Source organism: Phoenix dactylifera, chromosome 8 (genome assembly GCF_051530095.1).
Source record: "Phoenix dactylifera cultivar Ajwa chromosome 8, Ajwa_hap1_PhDact_Kaust_v1.1, whole genome shotgun sequence".
Taxonomy (NCBI): domain Eukaryota; kingdom Viridiplantae; phylum Streptophyta; class Magnoliopsida; order Arecales; family Arecaceae; genus Phoenix; species Phoenix dactylifera.
In genome coordinates, this window is record NC_143197.1 from 30,986,806 (window position 1) to 31,002,266 (window position 15,461).

Consider the following 15,461-nt stretch of genomic DNA (forward strand, 5'->3'; position numbering starts at 1 on the left):
CCACACACTCCAAAAAATCATTTCAAAGTTAAATGCTTCCACCACAAAAATAGATGCAAATTTGCAGTGTCCCTTTTATTTTCACTTGATAGTTGATACCTTGAAAATTATCATGCAGAAGTCAATTTTATCAAAGTAGAATTTGAACATGAGGTCCAGGACAAAGTGAAAAAGCAATCAAAGGCAATCTACTCTGGAGTATCTTTGCTTATTGAGTCATCCTGTGTGGCGAGCACTTTAATATCTCTAACTAGGCAATAATTTTCAGAAATGAAACTGTTTTGCACTTTCTTTTGGAAGGCACTTTAGAATGACCCTGCAAATGCAAGAGATCACAGACCAGATTTGCATTTTCTTTTGCAGTAGCCTCTGGTATACAGTTCTGAAGTGGTTCGACATACTCGCTACCATCCAACTGAACCCCAATAAAGTACTGGACTTCCCCCTGTTTGAGAGTATTACACAAAGTATTAAGCGATAAACCAAGAACTTGCGAACCAAGTGAACAACACTACTTTGCACCTTCTGGTCACGCATTGGTTGCAAATGAAAAAGATTCCAGAATTTCTTCCCTGAGACCAAAAAAATGGAAAATTAATGTCGTATTACAGAAGTAGCACATAAATTACTAAAGGTATTATTACCATTTATAACTATTAATGGTGACTAAGAACAAACTACGGTATAGTATTCATTTCATCTAGAATTTGGTGCAGCTGTTTCATCTGTTTTGCATAGTGTTACCCCAAAGACTAAAAAGGAATTCAGAATCAAAAACATATAAATGGAAAATGAATAAACAAATAACATTAGCTTACCAGCGAACACTCAAAATGCATCAAGATGGGGATATATCAATTGGTCCTCAGAGTCAGACATGGAAATAAGGGACAACAGAAGCACCAGTTGAATCAACAGATAAAACATCAAGAATCTAATGCAGACTGCATTACTGATACAGTTGTTTGGGGACTTATCTAGGGATACAAAACGCATCACATTCCTCTCTAAATCAAGGTTTCAGATTGGTTGTTCTGTAGGGTAACAAGACTGATAAAGATAATCATTCATGTGATCTTTTAGTGGAATTTATAAGGATTGAGGCTCTGTACGCAAGGATGAAGCTTTTCAGTGTAGAATCCTGGTTGCTCCACATGGAAGGAGGAATAATTGATTCATGGCGAATGGAATTCATCTCTATATTCATGACAGTTCAGCATGATGCTTTGAATAGATGGGCAAGGTGAGGATTTAAGGTGTCTGTTTCTAACGAAGCCAAATGTAAAAAAAGGGTCATTATGTCTACTTTTTATCATCATTCTTTGATAGATCATAGCAATTCGGACAAAGAGGGCTGACATATATTATTTCCAGGAAGATTACAAGGATAAAAGAGATCGACTTCTTTCAAGCATGAGTTTGTGATATTAGTGAAGACAATGGTAGAAAGATACAGAGGGTCAAGGGTTTGAAAATCTAAAAGGGGGCAGGATATATGATGAATAATAAAATGTTTTAAAATTACCCACCCTGGACAACTCATATGAATTCACCACATCCGATCGATTTTATAAATAATGCATTTATCTTGCAGTCACATAATGCTGCTATAAACCTGATTCACCCCAGTGCTGCATATTATTCAGTTTGCTTAAGTTGCATCATCATCAGTTTTTCAAGCTTAAGGGGTCACAGTGGGTTGGACAAAGTGGCATAATGCACTTCTGGGCCCAAGTGAATCCATAAGGGCCATACCTGACACAAGCTTGTGCACCATGCATATGCAACATTGTCAATGTCGCAGACCTAAATGAGCAAAATTCAGCTGTCAACACACATAACCCAATTACTTGAATCAACAAGCACAGGCTGTCATGAGCAATAACCTGGGAAGCCATGAGATCAAACCAAGCATTGCCAGACAACAAAATGAATTGTACGACATATCATGAAGAAGAGCAAAGGGTGAAACAAAATTTTCAACCGCCAAACGAGCAATGTTGCAGTTCAAAAAAAAAAATTTCCAAGATTCAAATATAGAGAAGAGAAGGTACAGAGAGTTCCAAATATGCTCAAGGCTCCTGAATAACTCGATGGAGTCTAATGACAAGATGCGATGAACCAACAACGAACAAAGAGTTCCAAAATTGGCACCTCAAAACCTTGAGAACATTCATGGAACAAATTCAAGAACTCCTATAAGTTTAAAGAGGTTGGGAAATGCTTAAATGATGAACAAGGATGGCAAAGCAGCAAAACTCCATGCAAAATTACAAATGCATGCAAAGGAGAGAGGAAAAAGAGTCTGAATGGCTATAGTAGAGTCTAGATAGTTAAATTTAAATTCATAACATCAAATAAAAAGCAAAAGTCGAAGTATGTGGTTCTTGTAAAAGGGCCTGCATAGAAGTTATAGACAGTCACTATTAATTGCTAGAAAGAAGATTGAGCGATAAAGGTTACTTGAGCCTCAATTATTGATATAGCACTATGATCTGGAATGTTCAGAAAACAGAAAATTAAACAACCATGACTTAATCATGTTTCAACTACCACTTTGAACTCTAGTAATGAAGTTCTCATTTCTTGACAGCGATCCTAGTAAGGTCTAATGAAGGTGGCACCACATAGAGGTCAAGTGATGTTCAGAGTTAATGGCAAAGATTAGCAAAGCATTATCCATTCTCTCCAATCATGTCTCTACAGCTACAATGAAGAGTCTGGAGAAATATTTTCTACTTCTGAAATCATCTAACTTGAAAAAGATTTAGAATATTGCAATTATGTAATGAAGCCACTATGAGAGGCAGTATTCATAGTAAATACATGTCGAAAAACCATAGCCCTCACCATTTGATGAGTATCTAATATATTTTATACATAATACAACTACAGGTACTCCTCTGTAATATATCATTAATGGTATAAGTGGAAAACAAGAAGTTAAAATGCATGGAACTGCCAAAAAAGAAAATGCAGGGATAGCCCAGCTCTTCCCCTCTCTCTCTTTTTTTTTTTACTTAAAGAAAAGGCATCTACATTCAACTCTAAACAATCATCAGCATCAGAGTTAAGATTGATACTCATGCTTCCCGTTATAAAAGAAAAATAAGCATACCGCTTTTTGTGTAATTTATCAACTGCACAGTCACATCTGTCTGGTTATCTATAGCTTCTCTTATTTTTCTAACAGTCGCTGGATCTGTTTCAGGGCCCTGGAGAAATCTGAAAGTTGCCCAGAAAACAACAACAATTAAAAACAATCAGGTGGAGAAAATTTTGAAAATTTTATCCTGAATCAGAAAAAGTAGCTCACTAGCTTGTGACATTAAAAAAGTTGATACTAAGAAAATATTAAAGTATCTACAGGTCCAAATATGCCATTGCAGATAGTAAAAGTAACAATTAGATAAAACAACATAAATCAATTTATTTTTATGAATATTACTCTTAGTCTTAGTTGTCTTTGAATTTGTATTTTCCGAAGTCGTTTGGCTATAACACAAGCAGCTGGGTTCCCAAATAGGTACAGGAACAGCTGCAACTGAATGCAACTAATATTTTGGTATCCATTCTCTCAGATATTTTTACATAATTGAAATAGTCTGCAAGCTGTATGAGGAAACTAAATCTCTGGCAGGGAAAAGTAGAGTTGCAAGGCTGCTACAAAAACTATGAAATATCAATTATACTTTCTCATTGTAATTGTAGCTTTTAACTTCAAAAGAGTATAATATAGTATGATGAATTGATGGCTTCATAACAGATGTGCATAAATACTTCTTGGAACAGAACCAGGATCCAAAAGTAGATTACTCCAGAGGAAGAACATTTGGTACGAGGGAGCATATACAGATTCTAAAATGCACCTGCAGTTTCTTCCCAGTATCTCTTCACGGCTATATTCAGTCAGTTCCAGGAAACTATCCGATGCAAATATCTGAAAATATAATAACCAACACTATAGATTAGCATCTTCTAGTGTTCTTTTATAATCACTAATATAGTTAGTGTAGGCATGGGAACTGAAGAAATAGGAAACAAAAGTTTGGAGCCTTAATCTCACAATGGGGTTGTCAGGAAGCCTCGGATCGGTAATGACAAAATTCTTTTCAATGCGTTCAAGTGTTGTAGCTAAGTCAATACCCCTTCTCATTTCTTTTCTCCTGACATCATCATCAAGACTCTCAGGTCTTTCATCATCACTTTCCAGTAATGCATCTTCCTCCATTGGAACTTCCAACTCATGCTTTTCCACATTTGAATAGCCTAAGCCGATAAGCCTGCAATTCAAAAAAGAACTAGGAAATAGTAAGGCAACAAATGGATTCATAAAAGTTGATCTGTTTTACTTCTTTCATTTTCCCTACTCTCCCAATAGATATGGGCAATTACTCCATAAGATAGATATAAATGATTAGGGAGGTTAAAAACTCAACCTCACTTTTTCTGCCTGAACACAATATACACATACAAGAAAACCACAAATTATGCGTAAAGATGCGTACAAAGAATGAGAGCTGACACATTGCTCTGTCTGCTTGCCAGGACATCTTTTGTGACAAATTTAATATAAGTACAGAGATTAGTATCCTCTGCAGAAACAGGTATCGCCTCGAAAGTTGATAAGAAATGCCAATGCATATTAGCAGTAGCAGACTGGCTATGGTTCATGATAGGTTTTCCAAGAGGTGAAAGTTAAACTCACCGTTCCACAAGAACAATACATATTCACATAGCATGTATGCAGAAAGCTTATGTGCAGTAAAGCTAATTCTCAGATGACTAACATATGTAAGAATGACAATAAGCAGCATGGAGCACAGATTTAATCATAGTAATAACATAAAGCCTACCCCATGAAGGAACGTAGACCAGATTTTCTCGATTTATTCTCTCCTTCAGGCAGTTCAATGATCCTCTGCATTGAACTTCCCGTGCCACGTGAATTACGCCTTCCTGGAGTGACATTTTCAGAGTCTCTTCTTCCAGGAACTTCGAAGTTGAACATTTCTCTATCACCTTCAGATTTCCCTTTGAAAGGGTGGTTTGTCGATTCTGAAGGTGCACAGGGATTCTTTACAGCTACCACAAGCTCCGAGAGTGAACTACGGGCCTTTTCTTTTTGCCTAGCTGCAAGTTTCTTATATATTAGAAAACCACCTTGCCATTAAACATATTCAAGAAGTTATTTGTCTTCTAAAGTATACGGATAAATAAAGTGCTTCATGTCAACATGACAATGTAACAGATCAAGACAGAAAACACACAATACCATCATATCTAATCAAAGACTCTGGCAATCCACTGGGACGAATCATCTTATCCTTAGACCCTTCAGTGTATTTGCTCACCTCCACTTGCATCCTGCATGAAAAACAAATAAATAGTATTCTGGAATTTGATTCTAATCAGGCAGGTAGATCAAAGCATAGGTACCATGCAAGAACGTTGTCAAATTTCAAAGACAATGCCAGATGATGCATGAGTATCCAATGAAATGGTTCATTCAGTGGGAAAAATACCATTAGCTTTTTACAAATTAAATAAAATTAAACCATTTAAAGCAAGATTCTCAATATTTCATCAATAACTTACCCAATGAACTTGAGGACATTTCCCTCTTCATCTTTGATAGGTGCAATTGTTAAGAGATTCCAGAAGGGAGTCCCATCCTTCTTGTAATTCAATATGCGACCACAATAATTTGCTCCTGCCGCCAGTGCTTCTCTTATCTTTGCAATCTCGGCCGGATCAGTTCCAGCACCTTGTAGGAACCGGCTGCAAAGGTAATTAAGATTGAAACACAATGTGAAAATTGAATAGTAGAACAAATACAGAATTTAAAATCATTCTGATGTGTTTGCACTTTCCACTTAGTGTCTCACAAACAAAGATTAAGGTTAGTTTAAATATCTTTGCCGTATATAAATTCACTGGCTGGAAAAAAACTTACAGCCCATGAGCCACTAACAGATGGCCTTTGTTGGAGGCAAAGTAATGTGCTCATTACCTTTTCAATATATGGACTCCTCCTGTGTGAATTTGGCGTTTGCAATGCGGAACATGTGATGCATGCCAAATTTTATAATCAAGTCCTGACAAAACTCGCACATTTTTAACCTTGTTTTGTTTTCACATTATTTATATTTTATCCTACCCTTCTAAATCTCTTTGAAAAATAAACAAATTTTACACATTGCTATTCAAAAGTTATGCCCCGCCTCATTGAGGATCTGAATGCATCAACTTATCCCACCAGCTTTATAAACATCTACTCTCAAATATGCTTATCCATTACTGAACCCCATTATTGGATTGGAATGTGAAGTTGTCCTATATGCAAGAGGACACCTTCATCAAATTTCATAACAAAATACAACTTGTTCAACTCAAAGCCACTAAAAAAATTCAGCAAAGTTACAAAACAATCGGACTCCATTTAGAATCCCAAATGGAAAATAAAGTTTAGATCTTAACATTAATTTATACTCTTAATTATCCTCTCTTTACGCATTATTGTGACTCGAAACATTTTCAATCTCCATCTGTTGATATCAAGAGCTAGAGTAACTGGTATTGGAGTCATTAGGACCTCCCTTTTCACAAGTGGTGTGAAGTACCCTTGGAGCCACCAAGGGGAAAACATCGCAAGCACCGCATCTGTGCCATCTAAGGCCATCTACATCAGTTTGGATTTAGTCCTTTATGTTTCCTTGAGGCAAGAAATCCCCTTTGAACACTTGAAAATTTTGGCCTCATAGACCATACAGAAGCATCCCCTTTTCTATTTGAAGATCCAAGGTCCTCTATGTGTATTGGATTTTTAGGGTTTATTAGCTTTTGTTGTTTGTCTAAGCAACCCTGTTAAGTCCTCCCACTCCCATGGTGTGCAAGAATCTTATATGAAGCAAGTGACATTATTTCCTATAAGGTATGCACTCAGTAGCTGTCATGTCCATGCACACCTTAGAAGAATGGTAACAATAAAAGAAAAATAAATCACGCACGACCGATTTCCTTGCATCTTTGACAGGTAATTTGCTTCTAAAGTTTCACGACTGATTTGATCATGCTTGCATGGCTTAGAAAGAAACCCAAATTATCCAAGAAAGAAAGCCAATATCGGATAAGAAAGAAAAGCCAAGAAATACTTTGTTTAACGAAAAACAACAGAAAAAAAAAAATCAAGATTACACTAGATAGAAAGGCGAAGATTTACCCCGGAAAGATCTCAAAGGAAGATCAAGAGCGATTGGCAAAGAAAGATCGCGTACCAGTTCCTGCCGATGACCTCCTTGGGGAGGTAGCCCGTCATCTTGAAGAACCCGGCGCTGGCGTACAAGATCGGATGGTCCGGCCTCGTCGCGTCCGAGACCACGAATGTCTGCTGGAACGCAGACAGCGCATCCCGGAGCTCCTCCGCAACCCTAGGCATCCCTCCCCTCTCTTTCCCGCCGCCGGCCTCGGAGTCCTCGGAGCTCTGTCGCGACTTCCCGGACTCCCTCCGGCCGCTCTTCCCCGCCTCGTCCCCGGACCGCCGCACCCCGACGCCCTGCAGCCTCCCGGTCTCCTCGTCGGTCTTGAGGACCAGCCCCCACTCCGCCGCCCGCTGGGCCGCCGCGTCGACGTCGGAGGTGGAGGTTGAAGCTTTCTTGGAAATGGAGATGGTCTCGGAGCCGGAGCGGGCGAGCTGCGGCGGCGGGAAGGGTTCGTGGATGGCGAGCCATGGCGGGGTGAGGTCTTCTTGGGGAGTTTCGGAGGAGGAGGGGGACTGCCAAGAAGAGAAGGGGGAGGGGAGCTTGGGCTGGGACTGGGCGTGGGGCCCGGAAGAGAAGTTGGAGGGGTTAAAGACCTCGAGCGAGCCCCGGGAGTCCCGGGAAAGTTGGGGGAGGAACGACGAGGATTTATCGGATGGGCGGTCTTCCATCCCTGCGCCCACGTAGGCAAAATATAAAATAATAAAATATTAGTTCGTATGATGTCATCGATAGAGTTAATTAATGGAAGCCTATTCTTGAATGGATCCTTAACAATACTAGTAGGATAAGTTAACCTTTCAAACCATAAATTGTACACTTAGCAAGGCATATCAGCTTTCCTGCACCCATGAATTGCTACATGTATCAATAGTATTAGGCACCAAGTTCAACCTTCTTTAATGGTGATGGGTGGTCCATACATCATCTCTTTTAATTAAATTCAAACTTTTCACTAAAAAAAAATGCATTTTTTTTTAACTACCATATACAATTACAGTGTCAACATGATGATATTATAGAATTAATTGGTCAAGCAAATGTGGATATCACCCAATATCCATGGCAACAGTTGATGTTAACCGCCCTAAAGCTTAGCAGGGATGTCTATGTCAATTAATGCAGCCACCAACATCAATGTTGAACTAGTTTGCCCACTTGATGGGATTTCTTGAACCTAGTGAGAACCAAATCCCAATAAGCTCATGTCTCCTTCTTAGCTCCTCCAAGGCTCTAGAGCTTGATGCTATAAAATTGATAAAGACACTTCCTTTATTTTTCTTAATTTGAATTGCTCATTTTCTATCTACATGTCCATAGGAAACTCCTACACTGGATAATTGTTAGGACATCACTGTAGCTGGACCCACCGTTACCTAACGGGATGAGGATAAAATCCTAGAACAATGGTTTTAATTATAATGCAAAATTCGTTAAAGAAAATTTTCTACAATGATGAGGCTTTGGAAAAGGTCAATCGCCTCCTTATTGGTGAGGGTAGCATTGTCATTTAATACCATTTGAGAGGACAGCTATGACTTTAGTGATAGTGAAATGCAAACGAAGGAGAAACACAAACTAAAGAAGAATGCAAGAGATATAGTATGGCCTTTTTGGGTAATATCTTTAGCAATAAGGCTAGCAACATTGAAGAAAGTTCTGCATTAACCAATAAAAGGATATCTCCCTGCACTAAGAAAAAATATTATTCAATTTAAAACTATAGAGATCTTCGAATAATTTTATGATAAGAATGCTTTTAATTTCTTGGTCCGGGAATTGATATAACTCTATATCAATAAACACGATGAAGAGGTATATGGTATAATATTTTTTTTGCGGTCCTTTGTTTATATTGTATGGTCTATGCAGCATTAGATGACCATCATTAGAAGATGGACGGCCATCGAATAAGACACACCATGTATGACACATAAAGCCATCGTTCATCTTAGCTGCAAGCACTCTATGGTGCAAACCATACACCACATAGGATTGTTATCAGGGGTGTATACCTATTTTGATGTAACAAAAGGCTGGGGAGTTCTTGCCCCCTCCCATATTCGATAATGAAAACAAAGAAAACAACTAAGACACGACAAAAGGAACCCCAAGCAGCATAGAGACGTGATTGTCAAAAGATTAGATCCATACCTAAACTCTGAAAGTAATAATAGAAAAAAAGTCCTTTTCTTATTGAAAAAAATGAATATTAATAATACGGAATATATATCTGGTCGAAAAGATAAGCATCTCAACGAGTGGTGGAGGAGAAATCACAAAGATCCAATTATATCTAAAAGCAAAACACAAAGTTCAGAAGAACAAAATAAATCACATCAGCAATATCATACAACAACAAAAAACCTCCCTAATTACCTTCACATCCAAACAGCAAACACAAACGCAAGAAATCTTGAAAACCAAAATACATATCTGAAAGAATTATATAGTAGCTATATTTTTCCGTCAAAAGAATCTATAAGTTAGAACCTGTAAGTTGAAGAACCAGTATGCCAGCAGTCGAAGTTGCGAAGAGAGCGAGAGAGAGAGAGAGAGAGAGAGAGCTAAATCCAAACTCGAACCTCTTGAACTACTGAGGATATAGAATAACGCCTTTGAAGGAGCTCTCTTCTGCTTCTCTTCACGTTGAGGAATACCTCAGGGATAAGGACTAGTTTCACCAGAGGGATTTAAGGAGCAAAGCCGTCGGCAAAACGAGAGCAACGAAGGAATGACTGGAGAGAAGGAGCTGCCATTCCCTGCTGGGAAGTTCTCGGGCAGACCGTTTGGACCCAGAAGCAGGAGGCATCCCACCGTCGCCGATATGGGCTCTCTTATACTGTCCGAGTTATTCCAGTTGGGATTATTTGGAGCGGAATAAATAAGAGGAATAAAGTGGAGGAGAGAAAGAGAGAGAGACTAAAGACGGGATTTGGAGTGGAGAGAGGAAGGGGATTAGAATCTCGGTGTGGGCACTGCGGGATCGACGGGAAGGGAGAGAAGGAAATAAGGAATAGAACACGAGAAGGAGTAAAAGTAGGGGAATTGCCTTTAAGCTTTTGTTTTCGGCCGACAAGATGGGCGATGCCCCGTGCCCGTGCATGTGGGCTGCCCTGAAATCTAGCCGTTTTCCCAAAAGTTGAGGAGATGAGATCCGGTCACCCTCGGTTTGATTACCTCTCAGGATGTTCAGTGATCCGAACGATTAATATTTGTATCTATGCCCATATTTTTCTAAAAAAAATAGACATAAATATTACATAATCAAATTATAATTATATTTAATTTTATATAGTATTTATATATTTTTAAAAAATATATATGACCATATTAAATATTACTGATTTAATTTATCTTCTATTGTATGATATTTTTATTTTTATAGTTACAAAATGTAACTATTAAACTTATATCCATATTTATATTCAGACTTGATATATATTTGTATCTTTTTAAAATAAATATGAATGTAAATTTTTGTATCGATTAACATTTATATTTATAATTATATTTGTCAAATATATAAATAATAATAAATATACCGATATCCGATTTATATTGGCCCCTTTTGAGCTCTAACTAGACGATATTCATGGTAGGTTTTCTTTTTTTTTTGTGCTAAAAATGGTGGTATCATACATGACGTGTATAGATACAACCAAAAAAATCAAAAAGCAAAACATCACGAAAAGCACTCGGCAGCTCTGCCTTGCCTACCCATATATGGACTCCTAAATGGTTAACAACAAAGGAGGCCACCCAATCCGTAGCTCCATTCGCCTCACGGAATATATGCTTCGCCTGAATGACCATCCTGTCTCGAACCAAGATCCGAATATCCCTCAGCAGTGGGAGGTAGTCATCGATCCTCCCTAACACCTGGAGAATCCACCCAATAATCGTCGTGGAGTCTCCTTCTAAAAGGACCCTCCTTGCCCCCAGAGCACGCCTGACATAACACAGTCCGGACGATTATTCGTGGTAGGTCTTTAAAAGTTATTTGTGGACTAATTTAACAAAGCACGTGAAGGTGCCCATCAGATTCCTGGGATCAAGTCCTACCTTTTGTTAAGGCTAGCCGAAAGGTTTAGGGACACTGAGGAAGGGTTGCTATCTCTGTGTAGACAAAATTATTACAAGGCAAGAAATTAACAAGCAATATGTGTGATGGATGTAGAGCCTAAAAATTCTACTTGCATATTGTTAGTAATCTTGTTTGAGTGAATACATGCATTATTATTGTTCATGAAGCATTTGCATGGTAGTGGGCATATGGTCCACGGCCATTATTTATAGTTTGCTTTTGACCAAATCTAATATGAGTGTGGGGTTCTTCATTGTTGTGCATTCAAGTTGTGACGATGATTGACTACGAGTGGTATAAATATGATATGAAACTATATACATGATTCGTGTAAAAATCTACGATGATGTGGTGCTCCTAAGTCTTAAGATACATACAGCATCACCATGGTCCTCCATCCTTTGCAAGGTCCATTTGACCCAAACAAAAATGAGTCAGACTTGATTAGAATATACTCCAAGATTTTAACTGTCTACAATCTTGACAGCTTTAAATCATTGCAACGGTTGTGATTTGGAAATATCTACAACTCGGCAAGAACTTTGGTGTAGACGCTGCATCTTTGGGAGGAGCACTCTTTTTGTTTTTATTTTTTATTTTTTTTTTAAAGGCATGTCTGTGTGTCTATTTTGGGTGGTCGGGAGTGGGTTTTTTTTTTTTTTTGACAAGTTATTTTTGGTTCTAAAATTTTGTACTCATTGTACTTTTTTTTTTTTGAATGGGTAAGCATATTATTAGCTGAACTTCAGAGTTTGTATTCACCCTACTAATTAAATTCTCTTGCACTAATTTTTGAAATTATACTAATTTTTAAAGTCTTTTTATATTTTTTTGAAGAAGATTTCTTAATAATTATTAGGTGGCTTTCTAGATGAAGAACTTCAGCCACTAATATTCATCTCTTTAAATAAGATTGTTGGAGAATGAGAGCAACTCTTCACTTTTATAAAATTAAATATGTCCACAAAGAAGTTAACAATGCAGTAGATTGGATGTTATCATATGTTGCAAATCATATTGAATCTACTTTGTAGATGGCCGTGGTAGATATTCCTTCTAAGTCATTAGATATTTTATTTTATGATAGTTACGTATGCATTTATTTTAGTTTGGTTTAATAAAAAAAATTACATTAGGCATGTTGGTGATATCAAGCATTTATTTTTTTTCAAAAAAACTTGGAGGTAATAAAATAAATTAATGATCTATTTAAATTTAGATTAAACATTCTTTTGAGAAAAATTTAAATTAAACATGGAACCATTGTTTGAAGGTGCCTTGAATTGTTCAATATCAACTTGTGACATCATTCCTAGGACTAAAGTGCATGATCTCTCATCATCATTCATTTGAAGGAGAAATTATATCCGGTAGGGCGTGGCAGCCATGCATATACATCAAGCGCCCATTTTGATGCTGTACTGTAAAAATAAGCAGTTGTGATTGATGATATGCACGGCTACATGATGCACGCCGTATGGAAAGGGTCCATGAGGTAGGATCGAGACATTCTGAAACTTTATATATAATAACCTGGCCGTGGTTCTCATGTAAGCTCTTACTTGCACTCCGTATTAATCCCACTCCAAAACAAGCCGCACCATTTCACAGTCAAAAGAGGCCTCTTGTCTGTATCTGAAATCAGCTTCATCACAAACAAACAAGTTTAGATTCCAAAGGAGGGTAACAATTTGAGAGTTGCTCACTACCTCCAGTAAAGTGACCAATACCTTAGAGTTGCCACTGAGTTTAGTGAGGCAAAAAGAATTAATAAGGAGCTGCTTCAAATATTCAAAGGGTCTGGTGCAGCTCATGAGATGGTTGAACCAAGGTCTAAATAGCTTTCTCCATCAAAATATCCTTCTACCGGAGTCCCAATATCGATGTTACAATGTTTAAAAAATTGTACCTTCTAGTCTTGGAACCTAGCTAGCAACATTCATTGTGTTAAACTACACAACATGAGGGTTTTGAATGAATCAAATATTCTTAATTTCAAGGAGTATCATCGATCAAAATATCTTGTATTAACTATATTTTATTAAATTTCCCGTGATTGTATCCAGCTTCATCCGTAAAAGTTGAATTGTCCTAGTCTTGAGCCTGACGGTATTCATAGGTATACCATGGGGTGGTGGTGGGACTCAAGCTGGTCCCGGGACCATGTGAACTTTTGGATCGGACCGGACCTTATCTGTTCACGGATGGGTCCCCCGGCGTCGCATCCCTGATGGCTTACGTGGCCACCTTTCTGGTTCGAAGGGTTCGCAGAGTTCTGGTTGCCCGCAGGAGCAGGTTACGCATCGGTGTGTGGTCCTCCTGGATCTCATAGCGAGTGACGTGGCCCCACTTGGCGATGCTACGAGCGAGGGAACACTAAAGACACCCAAAAGAGAGGACCGCACGAGAAAATCCTCGGGTGAGGGTTGAGAAATATGTGTCTGGCTGTTTCATGGCCATCATGATGGTCATGAATGCATGAACATGGTATAACGCATGCAGCATGCTGTCCCACGTGCTGCACAGGATCCATAAAATCATGGTTATCATATTATGCGCTTTTTTTTTTTTTTGGTACAACGGCAGTGCACATACAACGGATGTGAGTGCAGCCCATAAAGTCAAATGCGATGCGCTGTCAGGCCCGGTTTGAGGGAGCTTTTGGAAGTAGAGCTGTTAGAAGTAGAGCTGTCTGAAGCAGAGCGTTTATAAAAAGTTTTTTGCTGTTTGGTAACTACATTTTTAAAGTGCTGTGCTATTTTAACATGTATTTCGTAAACAAACTGAGAAAGTACTGACAAAATGATCATAAAGGATATTACCAGTATTATACAATAGAGCATAATAAAATATAATATGTATTAATACATAAATATATAATATAATATAATATTAATGTAATGTAATATAATATTATTATAATATAGTACTATAACATTATGTATTATAGAAAAATAATTTAATATAATATTAAATTATTTAACATAATATATCAATGTATTATGATATAATGTAATATAATATAATATTTATAGTATAATACAATAATAAATATATAAAATATTATAATTATTAGTGTAAATTAATTTTTTATCCTTCTAATGACCATTTATCTCTCTAACAAATTTTCTAGTTAGGTGATAAAATTGGTTAAATAATTACTAATATTATTTATTTATTTATTTATTTATTTGCCACTCACTCATTATTTTTTTTATTTTATTTAGTTCTTTATTTATTTATTATTTTATTTTCTTGAAATATAGAGGGGTCCCCGGCCATGGGTGGTGGCCGGCATGGTGGCTGCCACAGTGGGCAGCCACGAGCTCCCAAAACAAAAAAAAAAGAAAAAAAAGAAGAGGAAGAAGGAACAGAGGCGGCGGCGTTGAGAGGAAGAAGAAGATAGAGAGAGAGGGAGAGGATGGGTGAGAAAGAAAGAGGCGGGATGAGGGTTTTGGAGAAAAAAGTGAGATTTAAATGAGGGTATTTTGGTCCAAAAAACAGCTTTCCGACAAAGCTGAAAACAGCATTTCCGGAAAGCTCCAAATTGGAGCTTCTTCCCAAAAGCTGTTTTCAGCTTCCCGCAAAAGCTAAAACAGCTTTCTGAAAATTTTACCAAACGCCATTTTTTATCTAAAAGTACTTTTGGAGAGCCATAAAGTGCTTTTTGGCCCTCCAAAAGCTCCCCCAAATAGGGCCTCACTCTCCAACCTCAAAATCTTTGTTTATTAAGTTCGCTGGGTTGGTTGTTCTAGGCTTGTTGATTGAAGTTACCAGGGATCCCCTAATTGCCAAAAGAAACGGATTTAGCAGTTGGGTTGAGATCCAATGTGATGGGGGGCGAAATGGATCGTCCAGCCGATAGCTAAAAGGCCACCTAGTTTTGGCTCAATAAACGCCAACATCGACCGATTGAATCCTCGGTCCGGCCCAGAATCAGCTCGGCCTCGGACTTGGCAAAATCTCCATCGGCCTCGGATATTCGCCAACTCACCCGACCGAGTTTGGGATGTCTCCAATATTCGCCGACCAACCCTAACCAAGCTCGGGGCGCCCACTTCAGTAATACGCCCCGACTCTCGAGCTCGGGGCGCTCCACCAGGTACACTTCGGAA

General features: G+C 38.1%; 1 protein-coding gene across 8 annotated transcripts in view; it reads right to left on the reverse strand.

The window, feature by feature from the left end:
• PHOT1 (phototropin 1) overlaps positions 1-10,374 on the reverse strand; it is a 29,892-nt gene extending 19,518 nt beyond the window's left edge. For 2 of the 8 annotated variants that reach the window (XR_015968430.2, XM_088703569.2), the window contains exons 1-10: positions 9,845-10,372; positions 7,278-7,932; positions 5,599-5,781; positions 5,276-5,367; positions 4,857-5,133; positions 4,067-4,283; positions 3,870-3,940; positions 3,119-3,225; positions 523-572; positions 341-445 (exon numbers count right to left, since the gene is read on the reverse strand). Coding sequence is in view for 4 of the 8 variants with exons in the window: in XM_088703569.2 (XP_088559695.2) it covers positions 341-445; positions 523-572; positions 3,119-3,225; positions 3,870-3,940; positions 4,067-4,283; positions 4,857-5,133; positions 5,276-5,367; positions 5,599-5,781; positions 7,278-7,930 (1,755 nt within the window). In the remaining 4 variants the exon portion in view is untranslated. Of the gene's footprint in view, positions 1-340; positions 446-522; positions 573-3,118; positions 3,226-3,869; positions 3,941-4,066; positions 4,284-4,856; positions 5,134-5,275; positions 5,368-5,598; positions 5,782-7,277; positions 7,933-9,752 lie in introns of all 8 variants that reach the window. The other 6 variants (XR_001879189.5, XM_088703566.2, XR_016396307.1 and 3 more) reach the window with 4 other exon arrangements.
• Between the last annotated feature and the right edge of the window lie 5,087 nt (positions 10,375-15,461).